This window comes from Erithacus rubecula (assembly GCF_903797595.1).
Source record: "Erithacus rubecula genome assembly, chromosome: 31".
NCBI lineage: Eukaryota > Metazoa > Chordata > Aves > Passeriformes > Muscicapidae > Erithacus > Erithacus rubecula.
In genome coordinates, this window is record NC_136682.1 from 1,795,085 (window position 1) to 1,816,294 (window position 21,210).

At 58.1% G+C, this 21,210-nt stretch overlaps 1 protein-coding gene across 1 annotated transcript; it reads right to left on the reverse strand.

Annotated features, from left to right (window-relative positions):
- Nucleotides 1-289: 289 nt before the first annotated feature.
- POU6F1 (POU class 6 homeobox 1) lies at nucleotides 290-20,068 on the reverse strand. The gene is given in 12 exon segments (XM_079329255.1): nucleotides 290-650; nucleotides 2,809-2,980; nucleotides 3,423-3,540; nucleotides 4,689-4,845; nucleotides 4,847-4,896; nucleotides 5,688-5,935; nucleotides 6,778-6,999; nucleotides 9,765-9,990; nucleotides 10,700-10,794; nucleotides 12,298-12,466; nucleotides 19,483-19,571; nucleotides 20,050-20,068. Coding segments are annotated over 11 exon segments (1,851 nt in total). The 5' UTR covers nucleotides 19,531-19,571; nucleotides 20,050-20,068; the 3' UTR covers nucleotides 290-304.
- Nucleotides 20,069-21,210: the final 1,142 nt, after the last annotated feature.

The following is a 21,210-nucleotide window of genomic DNA, read 5'->3' on the forward strand; positions in this document are numbered from 1 at the left end:
GGTGAGGGTCTGCACACAGGTGAGGTGCACACAGGTGAGGTGCACACAGGTGAGAATGGACACAGGTGAGTGTCTGCACACAGGTGAGGGTCTGCACACAGGTGAGGTGCACACAGGTGAGGGCCCGCCCAGGCACGGGCGTGGTGGTGGCCCAGGGCCAGATCCAGTGGCCCGAGTGCCGCTGCCTGGGGCCGGGGTGACACGGGCCGCTCGCAGCCGGGGGCGGGGGCGGCGCTGGCGGCGGGGGCGGGTCCGGCGGAGGGACAGACGGACAGACGGACAGAGCCGGGCCGGGAGGGGGGGCTCAGGGCACGTGGAACACGTTCAGCTTGCTCGTGTTCTTGAGCGTCTGGCGGCGGTTGCAGAACCAGACGCGCACCACCTCCCGCTCGTAGCGCAGCTCCTGCGCGATGCGCGTAATCTCCGCGCCCGTGGGCAGCGCGTTGCGCTCGAAATGCGCGTTCAGCGCCTCCAGCGCCTGCGGAGTGAAGCTCGTGCGCCGCTTGCGCTTCTTGCCCGGCTCGCCGCCCACGAACTCCAGCAGGTGCTGCTGCCCCTCCCGCTGCCGCTGCTCCGCCTCCCGCAGCCACTTCTCCAGCACCGGCTTCAGCTTCTGCGCGCTCTTGGGCGTGATGTCCAGCTTCTCGAACCTGCGGGGACACGGGACACTCAGGGGACACGGGAGACACGGGGACACTCAGGGGACACGCGGACACTCAGGGGACACGGGACACTCAGGGGACACGGGAGACACGGGGACACTCAGGGGACACGGGACACTCAGGGGACACGGGAGACACGGGGACACTCAGGGGACACGGGACACTCGGGACACGGGGACACTCAGATGTCCAGCTTCTCGAACCTGCGGGGACACGGGACACTCGGGACACGGGACACTCAGGGGACACGGGGACACTCAGGGGACACGGGACACTCAGGGAACACGGGAGACACGGGGACACTCAGGGGACACGGGACACTCAGGGGACACTCAGGGGACACTCAGGGGACACGCGGACACTCAGGGGACACGGGACACTCGGGACACGGGGACACTCAGATGTCCAGCTTCTCGAACCTGCGGGGACACGAGGACACTCGGGACACGGGACACTCGGGAGAACACAGGGGACACTCAGGGGGGACACTCAGGGGACACGGGACACTCGGGACAGAGGACACTCAGGGGACACAGGGGACACTCAGGGGACACTCGGAGGGATGTCCCCAGCTTCTCGACCCTGCGGGGACACGGGACACTCAGCGGGGACACAGGGGACACTCGGGGGGATGTCCCCAGCTTCTCGACCCTGCGGGGACATGGGTCACTCGGGACACGGGATACTCAGGGGACACGGGACACTCAGGGGACATTCGGGGGGATGTCCCCAGCTTCTCGAACCTGCGGGGCCATGGGACATTCAGGGGATACGGGACACTCAGGGGACACGGGACTCTCAGGGGGGACACGGGGACACTCAGGGGGACACTCGGGGGACACTCAGGGGGGACACTCAGAGTGACACAGGGGACAGTCGGGGGGACATTCAGATGTCCAGCTTCTCAAACCTGAGGGGATGTGGGAGCCATGGGGACCCTCAGGGATGGGGACATGGGGACAGCAGGGCTGGCACTGAGGGTGTGACAGCGAGGGGGACAGCACCTGACACCCTCCTTTGCCCCCTTTCCTCAGTTTCTCCTTTGCCCCCTTTTCTCAGTTTCTCCTTTGCCCCTTTTCTTCCTTTTCTCCTTTGCCCCTTTTCTTCCTTCCTCAGTTTCTCCTTTGCCCCCTTTTCTTCCTTTTCTCCTTTGCCCCTTTTCTTCCTTTTCTCCTTTGCCCCTTTTCTTCCTTCCTCAGTTTCTCCTTTGTCCCTTTTCCCTCTTCTGCCCCTTTTCCTTTTTCTCCACCCCCCCTTCTTCCACCTCTCCTCCCTTTCCCCAAATTTCCTGTTTTCCTCCTTTTCCCACTTTCCCCCATTCTCTGCTTTTCCTCCTTTCCTCCTGTTCTCCTCCCTTGCTCCAATTCTTCTTTCCCCCAATTTTCCATTTCCCCATTTCCTCCTCCTGTACCCACCCCACACCTGGCCCCAGTCACTGCACCTGTCCCCTACCTGCAGGTGTCCCTGTCCCCCAGGTGACATTACCCACAGGTGGGCCTGTCACTGTCCCCAAGTGCCATTACCTGTCCCCAAGTGCCATTACCTGTCCCCTCTAGGTGCCATTACCTGTCCCTGTCCCTGTCCCCAGGTGTGTTACCTGTCCCAGGTGTGTCACCTGTCCCCAGGTGTGTTACCTGCAGATGGCTGACTGGCTGTAGGCGGGTCCCTAGGTGGCAGTCAGGGCCTGTCCCTGTCCCCAGGTGTGTTACCTGTCCCCAGGTGAGTTACCTGTCCCCAGGTGTGTTACCTGTGCCCAGGTGTGTTCCCTGTCCCCAGGTGTGTTACCTGTCCCAGGTATGTCACCTGTCCCCAGGTGTGTCACCTGTGCTGAGGTGTGTTACCTGTGCCCAGCTGTGTTACCTGTCCCCAGGTGTGTTACCTGTCCTCAGGTGTGTTACCTGTCCCAGGTGTGTGTCACCTGTCCCAGGTGTGTTACCTGTCCCAGGTGTGTTACCTGTCCCAGGTGTGTTACCTGTCCCCAGGTGTGTCACCTGTGCCCAGGTGTGTTACCTGCAGATGGCTGACTGGCTGTAGGCGGGTCCCTCGGTGGCAGTCAGGGCCTGTCCCTGTCCCTGTCCCAGGTGTGTTACCTGTCCCAGGTGTGTTCAGTGTCCCCAGGTGTGTCACCTGTGCCCAGGTGTGTTACCTGCAGATGGCTGACTGGCTGTAGGCGGGTCCCTCGGTGGCAGTCAGGGCCTGTCCCACCTGGGTCTGGGTCAGCCCCAGTGAGAGGCGCCGCAGTTTGAAGTTCTTGGCGAATTCCCGGATCTCCTCCAGGTTGATCCCGTCCTCCTCCGTGCTGGGGGGGGCTGGGGGCTCTGGGGGGGGCAGGAGGGGCTCTGACCCCTTATCCCAGTGCCCAGGGACCCCAGACCCATTTCCCTCCCAACCATCCCAGAGCCTGGTGCCCCAAGGACCCCACACAGCGTTCCCTGTCCCAGAGCTTCCCTGGCACTGGGATCCCACAGGACCCCAGGCCCAGTTATCCCAGTTCCCATTCCCATTATCCCAGTTCCATTATCCCAGTTCCCATTCCCAGTTATCCCAGTTCCCATTTTCATTATCCCAGTCCTATTATCCCTCTTCCCAGTGGATCCCAGTTCCCACTATCCCCCTCCCAGTGGATCCCAGTTCCCACTATCCCCCCTCCCAGTGGATCCCAGTTCCCACTATCCCCCTCCCAGTGGATCCCGCTATTCCCATGGACCCCACAGCCCAGCACTCCTGTCCCAGTCCCCTCCCAGTGCTCCCAGTGCTCACTGGACACCAGCTGGCTCACGGTGGGGGTCTCAGAGCAGCTGGGGGGCGCTGGGGCTGGTGACACCTTGGGCACGGGGCTGGAGCCCAGCCCGGGGGGGGCCGGCTGGATGGGCTGCACCTGGGGGGAGGGGGGATGGGGGTGACCTGGGGGGCACTGGGGGTGACCTGGGGGGGACCTGGGGGTGACCTGGGGGGGACCTGGGGGACACTGGGGGTGACCTGGGGGGAACCTGGGGGTGACCTGGGGGGATGGAGGTGACCTGGGGGGTGACCTGGGGGGCACGGGGGTGACCTGGGGGTGACCTGGGGGTGACCTGGGGGTGACCTGGGGGCCACTGGGGGTGACCGGGGGGCACTGGGGGTGACCTGGGGGACCTGAGGGGTCTGGGCGTGACCTGGGGGGACCTGGGAGTGACATGGGGGTGACCTGGGGGGGCACCAGCAGCTCCACCTCCCACAAGGCACATCCCACTGGGAGAGCTGGTGGCACCACCAGGGGATGGGGTGACCATGGGACAGCACCAGGAACGTGGCCTGGGGGAGCTCCTGGGGGTCCCAAAGCCACACAGGCAGGACCCAGAGGTGCTCAGGTGTCCCCAAAGCCACCTGGCCAAGTCCCAAAAGTGTTTCTATCCCCCCCAAGGGCTGTGGGGCTGGAGGCATGGGGGGGGGTCCCAAAGGCACATGGGGACGTCCCAAAGACACGGAGGGGATCCCAAAGACACAGGTCTCAGGGTGACCTGGGGGGTCTCAGGGTGACCTGGGGGTATTCAGGAGGTCTCAAAGTGACCTGGGAGCGTTCAGGGGGTCTCAGGATGACCTGGGGGGTTTGGGGGGATCTCAGAGTGACCTGGAGGTCTCAGGATGACCTGGGGGGGCTCAGGGTGATCTGGGGGGTCTTAGAGTGACCAGGGGGAGTTCAGGGGGTCTCAAAGTGACCTGGGAGTGTTTAGAGGATCTCAGGGTGACCTGGGGTGATTCAGGGTGACCTGGGAGTCTCAGGGTGACCTGGGGGGGCTCAGGGGGTCTCAGGATGACCTGGGGGTCTCAGAAGGTCTCAAGGTGACCCGGGGAGCTCAGGGTGACCTAGGGGGGCTCAGAAGGTCTCAGGATGACCTGGGGGGGCTCAGGGGGGTCTCAGGATGACCTGGGGTCTCAGAGAGACCTGGGAGCGCTCAGGGGGGTCTCAGGGTGCCCTGGGGCGGCTCAGGGGGTCTCAGGATGATCTGGGGGGCCCGAGGGGGGGTCTCAGGGCTGTGGGCTCACCTCGCTCTTGATGGGGGGCTCTGCGGGCCCGTTTTTCTTGCAGGGGGGGGGCGCGGGGGGGGCGGTGGCCAGCGTGGCCCCCGTGGCCAGCGTGGCGATCACCTGGCCCTGCGCGTTCAGCAGCAGCTGCGGGGTCACCGCCGCCACCTGCAGGGTGGGCGGGGCCGGCGCGGGGGGGCGCCACCACCCACGGCAGGGTCCCGATCACCTGGGGAGGGGACACAGCGCTGGGGACCCCGAAACACCCAAACCGAGAGGGGGACACAGCGCTGCGGACCCCGAAACACCCAAACCGAGAGGGGGAGTGGGACCCCAAAACAGCCACCCCGAGAGGGGGAGGGGGACACACAGCGCTGGGGACCCCCAAAACAGCCACCCCGAGAGGGGGAGGGGACACAGCGCTGGGGGCCCCCAAAACAGCCACCCCGAGAGGGGGAGAGGGACCCCAAAACACCCACCCCGAGAGGGGGAGGGGACACAGCGCTGGGGACCCCGAAACACCCAAAGCGAGAGGGGGAGGGGACACAGCGCTGGGGACCCCGAAACACCCAAACCGAGAGGGGGACACAGCGCTGCGGACCCCGAAACACCCAAACCGAGAGGGGGAGGGGGACCCCAAAACAGCCACCCAGAGAGGGGGAGGGGACACACAGCGCTGGGGACCCCAAAACACCCACCCCGAGAGGGGGAGGGGACACACAGCGATGGGGACCCCAAAACAGCCACCCCGAGAGGGGGAGGGGACACACAGCGATGGGGACCCCCAAAACAGCCACCCCGAGAGGGGGAGGGCACACACAGCGCTGGGGACCCCCAAAACAGCCACCCCGAGAGGGGGAGGGGGACCCCAAAACACCCAGCCCGAGAGGGGGAGGGGACACAGCGCTGGGGACCCCGAAACACCCAAACCGAGAGGGGGAGGGGACACGAGCGAGCAGGTAGGACCCTTCCCCAGGTGACACAGCCCCGGGGGGGGTGGGGGTGGGACCCCCGCGGTACCTGGCCCTGGGCGCTGGTCAGGAGCTGCCCCGGGATCCCCTGGACGCTGGGAAGGGGGCTGGAGATCACGGGGGGGGCGCTGAGGGACCCCAAAATCTGCGGCTGCACCCCCAGAGCCGCCGTGAGCTGCGGGATGGAAACGGGGTCAGAACCGGGACCCCCCAACCAGCCCCTCCCCCCTTCCCGGCGGCCACGGGGGTCCCCGGGGGTCCCCAAATCTGTAAATCCATCAATCGATCCCCTGGGAGCTGCAGCGTGGGAAACTGAGGCTGGGACTGGGAACAGGGAAACTGAGACTGGGATTGGGAACAGGGAAACTGAGGCTGGGATTGAGCACAGGGAAACTGAGGCTGGGATTGGGAACAGGGAAACTGAGGCTGGGATTGGGAACAGGGAAATTGAGGCTGGGATTGAGCACAGGGAAACTGAGGCTGGGATTGGGAACAGGGAAACTGAGGCTGGGATTGGGAACAGGGAAACTGAGGCTGGGATTGGGAACAGGGAAACTGAGGCTGGGATTGAGCACAGGGAAACTGAGGCTGGGATTGGGAACAGGGAAACTGAGACCAGGATCTTGCACATAAAAACAGGCACAAGGGAATCCTGCACAGGGAAACTGAGGCAAGAATATTGTCTGGGAAACTGAGGCTGGGATTGTGTTTGGGGAAACTGAGGCTGGGATTGTCTACAAGGACACCAAGGTCACAATCCCCTGTGTGGAGACTGAAACTGAGATTGTGCGTGGGGACACTGAGGCAGGGGTGTTGTTCCTGGGGACACTGAGGCAGGGGTGTTGTCAGGGGACACTGAGGCAGGGTTGCTGTTCCTGGGGAAACTGAGGCAGGGGTGTTGTTCCTGGGGACACTGAGGCAGGGTTGCTGTTCCTGGGGAAACTGAGGCAGGGGTGTTGTTCCTGGGGAAACTGAGGCAGAGGTGTTGTTCCTGGGGACACAGAGGCAGGGTGTTGTTTGGAGAAACTGAGGCAGGGGTGTTGTCTGGGGAAACTGAGGCAGGGGTGTTGTTTGGGGAAACTGAGGCAGGGGTGCTGTTCCTGGGGAAACTGAGGCAGGGGTGCTGTTCCTGGGGAAACTGAGGCAGGGCTGCTCGGGCACTCCCGGCCCCGCCCCGCGCCGCTGTCCCGGGTGGGCCGGGCCCGTCCTTACGATGCCGGGGGGGTTCAAGGCCAGTCCGGTGATCGGGGGCGCCGCTGCCAGCGGGGGCTCCTTCGGGGGGGTGGGCGCCGGGGGGGGCTGGGGCAGCAGCGGGGGCTGCGCCGGGGGGGCGCGGGGGGCGGGGCTGAGCACGGCGGCGGCTGCGGAGAGAGGAGAGGGCGTCAGTGCGGGGACAGCGACGGGGACAGCGACAGCGACACGCGACACCGCGGCCCCTCCCCCCTGGGCGGGGTCACACCCGAACCACGGCACAACGGAACCACGTCACACATTAACCACGGCACACCTGAACCACGTCACACCTGAACCATGTCACACCTGAACCATGTCACACCTGAACCACGTCACACCTGAGCCACGTCACACCTGAACCACGTCACACCTGAGCCACGTCACACCCGAACCACGTCACACCTGAGCCACGTCACACCTGAACCATGTCACACCTGAACCACGTCACACCTGAACCATGTCACACCTGAATCACGTCACACCTGAACCACGTCACACCTGAACCACGTCAAACCTGAACCATGTCACACCTGAATCACATCACACCTGAACCACGTCACACATCAACCACGTCACACCTCAACCATGTCACACATCAACCACGTCACACCTGAACCACGTCACACCTGAACCATGTCACACCTGAATCACATCACACCTCAACCATGTCACACCTGAACCACGTCACACATCAACCACGTCACACATCAACCACATCACACCCGAACCACGTCACACCCGAACCATGTCACACCTGAACCACGTCACACCTGAACCATGTCACACCTGAACCACGTCACACCTGAACCACGTCACACCTGAACCATGTCACACCTGAACCACATCACACCTCAACAACATCACATCCAAACCACGTCACACCTGAACCTCGTCACACATTCACCACGTCACACCCGAACCATGTCACACCTGAACTACGTCACACCTGAACCACGTCACACATTAACCATGTCACACCAGAACCACATCACACCCGAACCACGTCACACCTGAACCATGTCACACCTGAACCACGTCACACCTGAACCACGTCACACCTGAACCACATCACACCCGAACCACGTCACACCTGAACCATGTCACACCTGAACCACGTCACACCTGAACCATGTCACACCTGAACCACGTCACACCCGAACCACGTCACACCTGAACCAGGTGACGCTGCTGCCACACAGAGCGGGGGGAGCCTGCAGGAACCCCAAACCCACCCCCCCCGGCACACCTAGCACAGGTGGAGGGTCTGGAAGAGCCCCCTCGAGTGGGGGTTGGTCCCTCCCCCTTTCACACCTGTAGGGCTCCCCACTGGCCTGGTGCAGGCGGGACACATCTGGAGCCCCAAATCTGCACCTGGAGCCCCAAATCTAAACCTGGAGCCACATCTGGAGCCCCAAATCTGCACCTGGAGCTTCAAATCTGCACCTGGAGCCTCAAATCTACACCTGGAGCTTCAAATCTGCACCTGGAGCCACATCTGGAGCTTCCATCTGCATCTGGAGTCCCAAATCTGCACCCAGTGCCAGATCTGGAGCCTCAAATCTACACCAGGTACCACACCTGGAGCCCCAAACCTACACCTTTCATACTCAAATTCCCTCAAATTCAGGCCCCTCCTGCCTGAATTCCAGCAACACCTGGAGTCCAAATCTGCACTTGGAGTGCCAAAGCTATACCAGGTGCCACATCTGGAGCCCCAAATCTACAGCAGGTATCACATCTGGTACCCCAAATCTACACCTGAAGCCCCAAATCTACACCAGGTACCACACCCTGACGCCCAAATCTGCACCAGGTGCCACACCTGGAGTCCAAACCTATATCAGTTACTACACCTTGACCCCCAAATGTGCACCAGGTGCCACATCTGGTACCCCAAATCTACACCAGGTGCCACACCTGGAGTCCAAACCTACACTTGGAGCCCCAAATCTACACCAGGTATCCCACTTGGGGTCCCAAACATACACCAGGTACCACATCTGGTACCCCAAATCTACACCAGGTGCCACACCTGGAGTCCAAACCTACACCTGGAGGCCCAAATCTGCACCAGGTATCACACCTGGGGTCCCAAACGTACACCAAGTACCACATCTGGTACCCCAAATCTGCAACAAGTACCACACCTTGCCCCCCGTATCTACACCAGGTACCACATCTGGAGCCCCAAATCTGCACCAGGTATCACACCTGGAGCCCCAAATCTACAGCAGGTACCACACCTTGACCCCAAACTGACACCAAGTACCACACCTTGACCTCCATATCTACACCAGGTACCACACCTTGACCCCAGATGTGCACCAGGTACCACATGTGGTACCCCAAACCTACAGCAGGTCCCAGCCCTGGCCCCAGCTCTGCCCTGTCTCTCCGGTCCTGGTCCCAGTGGCTCGGTACGGTTCTGTCCCCTTGGGCTGATCCCATTGGGGCTGATCCCATTGGGGCCGATCCCATTGGGGCCGATCCCATTGGGGCCGATCCCATTGGGGCTGATCCCATTGGGGCCGATCCCATTTGGGGCCGATCCCATTGGGGCCAATCCCATTGGGGCTGATCCCGTTTGGGGCCAATCCCATTGGAGCCAATCCTGCTCGGGGCTGATTCCATTGGGGCTGATCCCATTGGGGCCGATCCCGCTCGGGGCTGATCCCATTCAGGGCCGATCCCATTGGGGCCGATCCAGTTGGGGCAGATCCCATGTCCTGCCCTCTCCATGTCCTGCCCTCTCTGTGCTGTTCCCTCTCCATGTCCTGCCCTCTCCGTGTCCTGCCCTCTCTGTGCTGTTCCCTCTCCATGTCCTGCCCTCTCTGTGCTGTTCCCTCTCCGTGTCCTGCCCTCTCCGTGCCTCTCCCCCGTTACCTGCCGTTACCTGCCAGGTTGGCTACGGGCGGTTTGAAAATCGCCCCCGCAGGTGCCGCCGGCGTCAGTCCCGGGAGCGCGGCGAGCGTTGCTGTGGGAATTGTCACCAGGGCCAGCGCCTGCTGGCCTGTCACCTGACCTGCAATACTGATGGGGATAAGAAGAGGTTGAGTAACTGTCCCTGCCGGAACCATTACTCCTGTCACACCTGTGGCTAAGCTTTCCTGAGCCAACACCTGCGGAGATAAATGAGATTTGAAAGAGAAACACAAATCAACGCCCTGCTCAGCATCAGGGAAACCCCCACGGGGCCCCCCCCGCCCGGCTTGGGACCCCCCCTCTGGGGAGGGCGCGAAGGGGGAGCTCCCGGTGAATCCCAATTGGGGAGGGGCAAAGGGGGAGCTCCCAGTGAATCCAAATTGGGGAGGGGGCAAAGGGGGAGCTCCCAGTGAATCCCAATTGGGAAGGGGGCGAAGGGGGAGCTCCCGGTGAATCCCAATTGGGGAGGGGGCAAAGGGGGAGCTCCCGGTGAATCCCAATTGGGGAGGGGGCAAAGGGGGAGCTCCCAGTGAATCCCAATTGGGGAGGGGGCAAAGGGGGAGCCCCCTGCCTGGTGAAGCCCTGGGGACGGGGGATCCATAGGGGACTGTGAACCCCTCTCCGTGGGGAGATGGGGGTCTCTGTTAGGTGGGGGGCCTCTCTGGAGGGTATAAAGGGGGTCCCCCCTCACTGCTGACCCTCGTTTTGGGGGGGATGGGGGGCAGAGAGGGGATTCCCTTTACCTTGGGGTCCCCCCCTACACGGATATCAGGGGCACCCAGGGCCTCCCTTCCCCCCCAGGGCTGTGGAGACCCCTCTGTGTGTGGGGGGGACAAAAGGGATCCCCTGACCTGGCCACGCCCTCCCCGGGGCCCCCCCGCGCCCCCCAGCCCTAGGGACAGTTACCTGTGGCGTGGCCTGCACGGCCAGGTGGGTCACATTGGGCTGGCTCGGGGCGTGGCTCGAGGGGACGGGGGTGGGCGACTCTGCCTTGGCTTTACCTGGGGGAGAAACGGGCGGGGGTGAGGGGGGAGCACCCAAATTCTGCACAGCCAGCACAGAGTGAACACCCTCCCGTGGGGGGGGCTCAGTGGGGGCAGTGACCCGGGTCAGAGTGGGAGCAGAGACCACCCAACGCCCCCCAGCCGGGCAGGAGAGGGGCGGGACAGTGACAGGGACACGTGCAGGAGCACTGGGGACACACCTGCGGGAGGGTTTGGGGCGCTGGGCAGAAACCAGCCAGGAACAAAGTGGGAGAGAGTGCCAAAATGTGAGGGGTGGGGCTGGACCTGCAGTAGGACCGCGGGGGAGCGCAGGTGACACAACACAGACACCCCCAGGGCTCCCGGGGGTGACCTGGGAATGGTCCCGGGCAGGAGAAACCCGGGGAACCTCCGGGAACGATCCCGGGATGGAGAAACCCGGGAAACCTCCGGGAACGATCCCGGGACGGAGAGACCCGGGGGGATCCGGGAATGGTCCCAGGGCGGGGAGACCCGAGGGGCACAGGGGGATCTGGAGGAGACACCCGGGGGGCACAGGGGGGATCACGGGATGGAGACTCGGGGGACACAGGGGGGATCACGGGAGAGACCCGGAGGAACCTCCGGGAATCATTCCGGGAAGGAGACTCGAGGGCACAGGGGGATCTGGAGGAGAGACCCGGGGGCACAGCAGGGAACGATCCCGGGATGGAGAGAGCCAGGAGGCACAGGGGGCATCTCGAGGAGGAGAGACCCGGGGGACACAGGGAGGATTCCGGGATGGAGAGACCCTCGGGAACCTCCGGGAATGATCCCGGGGAGGAGAGACCCGCGGGAACCTCCGGGAATGATCCCGGGGAGGAGAGACCCGCGGGAACCTCCGGGAATGATCCTGGGGAGGAGAGACCTGGGGGGCACAGAGGGGCCGGGAGAAGGAGAGACCGGGGGGCACGGGGGGGCACGATCCCGGTAAGGAGAGACCGGGGTGCACAGAGAGATCTGGAGGAGGAGACCCGGGGGGCACAGGGGGATCTGGAGAAGGAGAGACCCAGTGGAACCTGCGGGAAGGGTCCTGGGAAGGAGTCTCGGGGGGCACAAGGGGAATCCCGGGATGGAGAGACCCGGGGGAACCTCCGGGAATAATCCCGGGATGGAGAGACCCGGAGAGCACAGCAGGGAACGATCCCGGGAAAGAGAGACCCGGGGCACAGGGGGATCTGGAGGAGAGACCCGGGGAACCTCCGGGAAGAGTTCTGGGAAGGAAATCCGGGGGACACAGGAGAGATTCCGGAGATGGAGAGACCCGGAGGGCACAGGGGGGATCCCGGGATGGAGACTCGGGGGGCACAGGGGGGATCCCGGGACTGAGATACCCGCGGGAACCTCCGGGAAGGGTCCTGGGAAGGAGACCCGGGGGAACCTCCCGGAATAATCCCGGGATGGAGCGACCCGGAGGACACAGGGGGATCCCGGGGGGGCAGAGGGAACGGGGGTCCCAGCAAGGAGGGGGGGGTCTCTCACCTGCCACCTCCCCTCCGGACGAGCTCGGGGTGCTGGAGGGAGCGTCCTCTGCACCTGGGGGGCCCCCCTGTGCCGGGGACCCCCCCGCTCCCTCCCCGGCCGTTTTGGGGTCCCCATCCACCCCCACCTCCAGCACCCGGATGGTCTCATGGCCGGACATGACAATCACCTGCAAACGGACCCCAAAATCAGCTCCAGGGACGTCACCCCGCGGTCGTGTCCCCCAGGGGCTCCCCCCGCCCCGCGGGGCCAGTTTTGGGGTGCAGAGCCCACCTGGACCCTGCAGGAGGGAGGGGCGGGTGGGGGAGTTCCAGCCCCCCAACACCTGGGCACTCCTGGGTGAGACCCTGGGCAGGTGAAACGCTGGCAGTGATCGCAGCACCCCCAAATTTACAGCACTCCCACACCTTTACCTGCAGCACCCCCCAAATTTACAGCACCCCCACACCTCTACCAGCAGCACCCCCAAATTTACAGCACCCACAAACTTACAGCACCTCCACACCTCTACCTGCAGCACCCCCAAATTTACAGCACCCCCAACACCTTTACCTGCAACACCCCCAAATTTACAGCACTCCCACACCTCTACCTGCAGCACCCCCAAATTTACAGCACCCCCACACCTCTACTTGCAGCACCCCCAAATTTACAGCACCCCCAGACTTACAGCACCCCCAAATTTACAGCACCCCACACCTCTACCAGCAGCACCCCCAAATTTACAGCACCCCCAAATTTACAGCACTCCCACACCTCTACCTGCAGCACCCTCAAATTTACAGCACTCCCACACCTCTACCTCCAGCACCCCCAAATTTACAGCACCCCCACACCTTTACCTACAGCACCCCCAAATTTACAGCACCCCACACCTCTACCAGCAGCACCCCCAAATTAACAGCACCCCCAAATTTACAGCACTCCCACACCTCTACCTCCAGCACCCCCAAATTTACAGCACCCCCACACCTTTACCTACAGCACCCCCAAATTTACAGCACCCCCAAACTTACAGCACCCCCACACCTTTACCTGCAGAACCCCCAGACTTACAGCACCCCCAAATTTACAGCACCCCCACACCTCTACCTGCAGCACCCCCAAATTTACAGCACTCCCAAACAGAGGCAGCACCCCCAAAGAGAGCCGGCACCCCCAAACAGAATCGGCACGCCCAAACCTACAGCACCCCCTGAATAGAGCCAGCACCCCCAAACCTGCAGCACCCCAAAGAGAACCAACACCCCCAAGCAGAGCCGGCACATCCAACCCTACAGCACCCCCAAACAGAACCAACACCCCCAAACAGAATCGGCACCCCCAAACCTACAGAACTCTGCAAACCTACAGCACCCACAAACAGAACCAACACCCGCGAACCTACAGCACCCCCAAACCGAACCAACACTCCCAAACAGAACCAACACACTCAAACTTAACAGCACCCCCGAACCTACAGCACCCCCAAAGAGAACCAACACCCGCGAACCTACAGCACCCCCAAACCGAGCCGGCACCCCGAACCTGCAGCAGCCCCAAACCGAGCCGGCACCCCGAACCTGCAGCACCCCCAAACCGAGCCGGCACCCCGAACCTGCAGCACCCCCAAGCAGAGCCGGCACCCCGAACCTGCAGCACCCCCAAACCGAGCCGGCACCCCGAACCTGCAGCAGCCCGGCCCGGTCCGGGACGCTGACGCTGAGTGACCCAAAGCGCGTTGCCATGGCCGAGGGGGGCGGGGTGGGGGGTTTGGGGTGCGGGATTTGGGGTTTGGGGTTTGGGGTTTGGGGTTTGGGGTGCGGGATTTGGAGTTTGGGGTTTGGGGTTTTGGGTTCGGGGTTTGGGGTGCGGGGTTTGGGGTTTGGGGTGCGGGGTTTGGGGTTTTGGGTTCGGGGTTTGGGGTGCGGGGTTTGGGGTTCGGGGTTTGGGGTTTTGGGTTCGGGGTTTGGGGTGCGGGGTTTGGAGTTTGGGGTTTGGGTCAGGGAAGGGACGAGGCCGCGAGGAGCGGCCCCTGCGGGGGCGGGATTGGGATTTTCACCCTCCCGGACGGAGTTTCTTATCAGGCAGGTCCTGCCCTCCAGAACTGCCCAACTCCCCCGGGCCCGCCCCGGAGCAGCCGGGACGCTCCCAAGGGACATTCCCAAGGGACATTCCCATTCCCAAGTGTGGCCCTGAAGGGGTAAATGGGGTCCTGGAAGAGAAAGAGGATCCCCAGGGAATGAATTAATGGGGTCCTGGAAGGGTAAATGACCACTGGGTTTACAGGGAGAACTCCCAGAGCACCCCAGGATTTGGGGTCACTCCAGGATTTGGGGTCACTCCAGGATTTGGGGTCACCTCAGGATTTGGGGTCACCCCAGGATTTGGGACCACTCCAGGATTTAGGGTCACTCCAGGATTTGGGGGGTCAGAGTTTCACCCTGGAGCTGCCAGAGGAAAAAAGGAGCAGGGAATGGAATCAACACTCAGGAATCTTCCTGGGCTGAATTTTCCCTTTTTATGGGACTGATCAAGGTTTGGGACCAATTAAACTTTTAACTGCCCCCAAATTAACCCTCTGTATTATCATTATCAATTTATTAATAACTGTTGATTTGTTTTTATTGTTGGGCAACTCAATATTAGTGGGATTATCCAAACCAGATAATATTTTATGTGCTGTCAGTTTGATTTTTTTGCTAAACTGATTTTTTTATTTACTGGAAAAAAAGAGAATTGTGTGGGAAAAGCTTTTATTTTTCTCTTAGGTTAAATGTACCTGATGTATTTCAATTAATACTTGAATAAATTTAAATTTATAATTTAAAATCAGGGAATTGAACTGAATTAAGCCTGGCAGTTGTTACAAACATTAATGATTATTTGGAATCATCCAGTTGAAGGAATTTGTATCAGTCTTGCCTTGGAAATTTTAAATTTGTGATGATTTGGCTGAATTTTAGATTTGTGATTATTTGGCTGAATTTTAAATTTGTGATGATTTGACTAAATTTTAGATTTGTGATTATTTGGCTGAATTTCAGATTTGTGATTATTTGAATTTTAGATTTTTGATGATTTGGCTGAATTTTAGATTTGTGATGATTTCACTGAATTTTACATTTGTGGTGATTTGACTGAATTTCAGATTTGGGATGATTTGGCTGAATTTTAGATTTGTGATGATTTGGCTGAATTTTTCAGAGGATCAACCAGGGAATAAAATAATTTTGCCAAAACACAAGAAAAAGTCCCAGAGCAGGAGGAAGGACAGAACAGTGAAGGGAACAGAGATCAAAAATGAACAAAATGAGCCATTTACAAACTCTGTGCTGGCAACTTCCCTAATTAATAATTTAAATTAACTTTCCTAATTAATGGCTTTTATTAATCACAGGCAGCACTCAGCAGGGTTTGTCACCAGCTGCTATTTTGGGAGCCCACTTTGGGAAAATCACTGAAACTTTTTGAGTTTTGCTGAAGAAAAAAAACCCAAAAAACCAACAAAAAAACCCCAAAACAAAACAACTTGATAATTTTTAACAAACAAAGCCTGGGAGAGGGAGATGTTTGGGATTGGAGTGAGGAATGCAGGATTTGCAGAGCTCAAGGACATTCTGCAGCAGCCAGAGATAAAAAACAGACACAGACAGAGACGAGTGAACTGGGAAAAAAATACAATTGTGAGACTAAAAATAGGGGCAGAGCAGGGGGGAAGAGAAATTAATAACTAATAGAGGATAAACTGCTAATTAATGCTGATTCTGTAATTGATGGGCAATTCTGTAATTGATGGGCAATTCTGTCATTTGTAGACAATTCTGTAATTTATAGCCAAATCTGTAATTAATGCTAATTTTGTAATTTACAGCCAATTCTGCCATTTATAGCCAATTCTGTAATTTATAGCCAATTCTGTAATTTATAGACAATTCTATAATTAATGCCAATTCTGTAATTAATGCCAATTCTGTCATTTATAGACAATTCTGTAATTTACAACCAATTCTATAATTTATAGACAATTCTGTAATTAATGCCAATCCTGTAATTTATAGACAATTCTGTCATTTATAGCCAATTCTATAATTAATGCCAATTCTGTAATTAATGCCAATTCTGTAATTTATAGCCAATTCTGTAATTTATAACCAATTCTGTACTTAATGCCAATTCTGTAATTTGTGGACAAATCTGTAATTAATGCTAATTCTGTAATTTACAGCCAATTCTGTCATTTATAGCCAATTCTATAATTAATACCAATTCTGTAATTAATGCCAATTCTGTAATTAATGCCAATTCTGTAATTTATAACCAATCCTGTAATTTACAGCCAAATCTGTAATTTATAGCCAAATCTGTAATTAATGCTAATTCTGTAATTTACAGCCAATTCTGTCATTTATAGCCAATTCTATAATTAATACCAATTCTGTAATTTGTAGCCAAATCTGTAATTAATGCTAATTCTGTAATTTACAGCCAATTCTGTCATTTATAGCCAATTCTGTAATTAATACCAATTCTGTAATTAATGCCAATTCTGTAATTAAGGCCAATTCTGTAATTTATAACCAATCCTGTAATTTATAGCCAAATCTGTAATTTATAGCCAAATCTGTAATTAATGCTAATTCTGTAATTTACAGCCAATTCTGTCATTTATAGCCAATTCTATAATTAATACCAATTCTGTAATTAATGCCAATTCTGTAATTAAGGCCAATTCTGTAATTTATAACCAATCCTGTAATTTACAGCCAAATCTGTCATTTATAGCCAAATCTGTAATTAATGCTAATTCTGTAATTTACACCCAATCCTGTAATTTATAGCCAAATCTGTAATTAATGCCAATTCTCTAATTTACACCCAATCCTGTAATTTACACCCAATTCTCTGTTTGCTCAAATGTAGAAATAGTGAAAATTTGTGGAAGTGTGTGGTGGGCAGTGAATAAAGCAGTGCTGCTCTCTAGGATTAAAAACAGATTTAGGGTTTGATTTATCCCAATTTTTAGGCAGGAAAAGATGAGCTGAGCCCACAGAAACCTGGAATTTCTTGGAGCTGGGAACTGGAAGCAAATCCTGAATTTTTCTCCAGGGTTATCCCAGCTGGGGATGCCCACAGGGGTCACACCTGGTGGGTCACACCTGGAATTCCAGGGAAAAGGCACAGGGAGCACCCTGGGGAGCCCAAATATCCCAAGAGGAAGAGTTTGGGTGGGAAAAATCCTCCCCAGCTGTGCAGATGTGACAGGGCTGGATCCAAGGGAATGTTGGGGTTTGGGAATTCATTTCACAATAAATGGGAAAGGAAGGGATGGATCCCAATGGGCTGTATGGAAACCAAGGGATCCTGGCAGGGAGAGTGTCCCCAGTGCCACAGACACATTTATCCTCAGAGGAAACTGGTTTATTCTGGGAAGCATCACCTGGCCCCAGCCTGGCTCACAGCCCTGGGCTGGCTGTGCCTTGGGGAAATAAACCCCAGGCCCAGCAGCTCCCAAAACTGCAAAACCATTCCTGTGGGGTTTGGGTTCTGATCACACTGGGATTGGGGTCCTGATCCTGCTGGGATTGGGGTCATGATCCCACTGGGATTGGGGTCCTGATCCCACTGGGATTGAGATCCTGATCCCGCTGGGATTGGGGTCTTGATCCTGCTGGGATTGGGGTCATGAGCCCAGTGGGATTGGGGTCCTGACCCTGCTGGGATTGGGGTCCTGATCCTGCTGGGATTGGAGTCTTGATTCTGTTGGGATTGGGGTCTTGATCCTACTGGGATTGGGGTCCTGAGCCCACTGGGATTGGGGTCCTGAACCCACTGGGATTGGGGTCCTGATCCTGCTGGGATTGGGGTCCTGATCCCGCTGGGATTGGGGTCCTGATCCTGCTGGGATTGGGGTCCTGATCCCGCTGGGATTGGGGTCCTGATCCTGCTGGGATTGGGGTCTTGACCCTGCTGGGATTTGGGGTTCTGATCCTGCTGGGATTGGGGTCTTGATCCTACTGGGATTTGGGGTTCTGACCCCGCTGGGATTGGGGTGCTGATCCCACTGGGATTGGGGTCATGATCCCGCTGGGATTAGAGTCTTGATTCTGTTGGGATTGGGGTCTTGATCCTACTGGGATTGGGGTCATGATCCCACTGGGATTGGTGTTCAGATCCTGCTGGGATTGGGGTCCTGATCTTGCTGGGATTGGGGTCCTGATCCCACTGGAATTTGGGGTCTTGATCCTGCTGGGATCGGGGTCCTGATCCCACTGGGATTGGCGTCCTGATCCTGCTGGGATTGGGGTCCTGATCCCACTGGGATTGGATTTTTTGTCAGGCAGGTCCTGCTGTTCACAGCTGCAAAACTCCCCCAGACCCACCCCCAGAGAAATTGGGCCATTCCCATTCCCAAGGGACATTCCCATTCCTGAGTGTGGCCCTGAAGGGGTAAATGGGGTCCTGGCAGAGAAAGGGAATGAATTAATGAGGTCCTGGAAGGGTAAATGGGGTCCTGGAAGGGTAAATGTGCCCCTGCAAGGGAAATGGGGCTCTGAAATGGTCAGTGGTGTCATGAGGGGTAAATGGGGCCAGGAAATGGGAAATGGGGCCATGAAGAGTCACTGGGGCTCAGGGAGGGACATTCCCACTCCTGGGGCAGAGCTGCCTCAGCCCCCAGAGGGAACACGGGGTCCCAGCAGGGCCAGGAACCCCCAGAGCTCCAAAAGTGCCCCCAGACTCATTTTGGGGTGACCCCGGGGACACCCCAGGGCTGTTCCATCAGAGAGGGCAAAACTCCCCCAAGGGGGGATTAATTAATGATTAATTAAATCTGGCTGTTCCACTAAGCCTGTGAACCCATTGAGCTGGCACCCCCACACCTGGAGCACCCCCAAACCTGCAGACCCCCCTCACCTGCAGAACCCCAAATCTCAGCAGGTACCCCCAAACCTGCAGAACCCCCTCACCTGCAGAACCCCAAATCTCAGCAGGTCACACCTGCAGCACCCCCACACCTGCAGCACCCCAAATCTCACCAGGTACCCCCACACCTGCACCATCCCCACACCCACAGCACCCCCAAACACCCCAGCCCCCCCCAGCTGCAGTGTCCCCCCAGGTGTGGCACAGCCCAGGTGAGCCCTGCAGGTGTTCCACACACTCAGATCCCCCCCAGGCAGGTTTTGGGGGGCAGGGGGGCCCTACCTGCTCGTTGACAGTCAGCAGGGCCTCCTGGGGCTGCCCCTGCTCCATGGTGAGCTGGCACAGGTGGGCAGGGTCACACCTGCCACATGCTGCAAGAGGGGACAAGGAGGGGCTGTCACCACCTGGGGGTGCCGGGGGATGTCTGTGACCCCCCCCGAGCCCTTTGGAACCCCAAAAACCAGGGATGGCCCAGGTGAAACCAGCCCAAAGCTGCTCCCCAAATCTCCAGGTGACACCTGGCTGCCCTCCCAAGCACCTGCAGGGGCTCAAATTTGGGGACACTTCCCTCAGCAGGTGACAGGAGTCACTCCCCAGGTGGGATTCACCTGTCCCTGGAAGGACAGGGATGGGGGGAGCCTGAGTGACACCCCAAAATCCTGGGGCAGCTTTTCCCTCCACCTGAGGCTGCACAAGGTGGGAAAGCTCCAGGTGGGGTCACCACCCTTCCCCCTCCCCAAACTGGGGGAGCTTCAAGGCCAAACTGGGACCCCGAAGGGGAGGGGAAAAGGGGGAAGGGGGAGGGAATCCCTGGGGTTTGGGGGGTCCCAGGGGGTCCCAGGTACTCACCCCCTGTCTGCTCTGACCCTCCTGGCTGGGTGGGGCTGGGTGGGGCTCCTGCCCCCAGAAGGGGCTCCTGGGGGGCTCTGGGCTCTGATGGGGGGTCTCTGTGCTGGCTGCAGCTGCCTGGGATTCTCTGCTCTGGATCTGCTGATTTTGGGGGTGTCCAGGCTCTGTCTGTGCTGATTTTGGGTGTTCAGGCTGTGTCTCTGCAGATTTTGGGAAGTCCAAGCTCTGTCTTGTAGATTTTGGGGTGTCCAGGCTTGGTTCTGCAGGTTTTAGGGTGTTCAGGCTCTGCCTCTGCAGGTTATGGGGTGTCTGGGCTGTGTCTGTGCAGATTTTGGGGTGTCCAAGCTCTGTCTCTGTAGATTTTGGGGTGTCTGGGCTCTGTCTTTGTAGATTTTTGGGGTGACCAAGCTCTGTCTCTGTGCAGATTTTGGGGTGTCCAGGCTCTGTCTATACAGATTTTAGGATGTTCAGGCTCTCCCTGTGCAGATTTTGGGGTGTCCAGACTCTGTCTGTGCAGATTTTGGGGTGTCCAGGCTCTGTCTGTGCACGTTTTGGGGTGTCTGGGCTCTCTCTGTGCAGATTTTGGGATGTTCAGGCTCTGTCTCTGCAGGTTTTGGGGTGTCCAGGCTCTGTCTCTGTAAATTTTAGGGTGTTCAGGCTGTGTCTCTGCAGATTTTGGGGTGTCCAGGCTCTCCCTGTTCAGATTTTGGGGTGTCTGGGCTCGATATTTGCAGTTTTTGGGGTGTCCAGGCTCTCTCTGTTCAGATTTTGGGGTGTCTGGGCTTGATCTGTGCAGTTTTTGGCATATCCAGACTCTCTCTGTGCAGTTTTTTGGGATATCCAAGCTCTGTCTCTGTGCAGATTTTGGGATGTCCAGGCCCTCTCTCTGCAGATTTTGGGGTGTCCAGCTCTCCCTGTTCAGATTTTGGGGTGTCTGGGCTCGATATTTTGCAGTTTTGGGTGTCCAGGCTCTGCCTCTGCAGATTTTGGGGTTCCAGCTCTGCTTCCCTTTTTTGGGGTCCCTGGTGTCACCTGGAGGGACACAAACCCCGAGTTCTTCCCCTGCCCAAAACCACGAGCAGCCCCAAGACCCTCCCCCTTCCCCCTCCCCCACCCAGGGAAAAGGAATTCTGGGATATTTTGGGATTTTTGGGGACACAG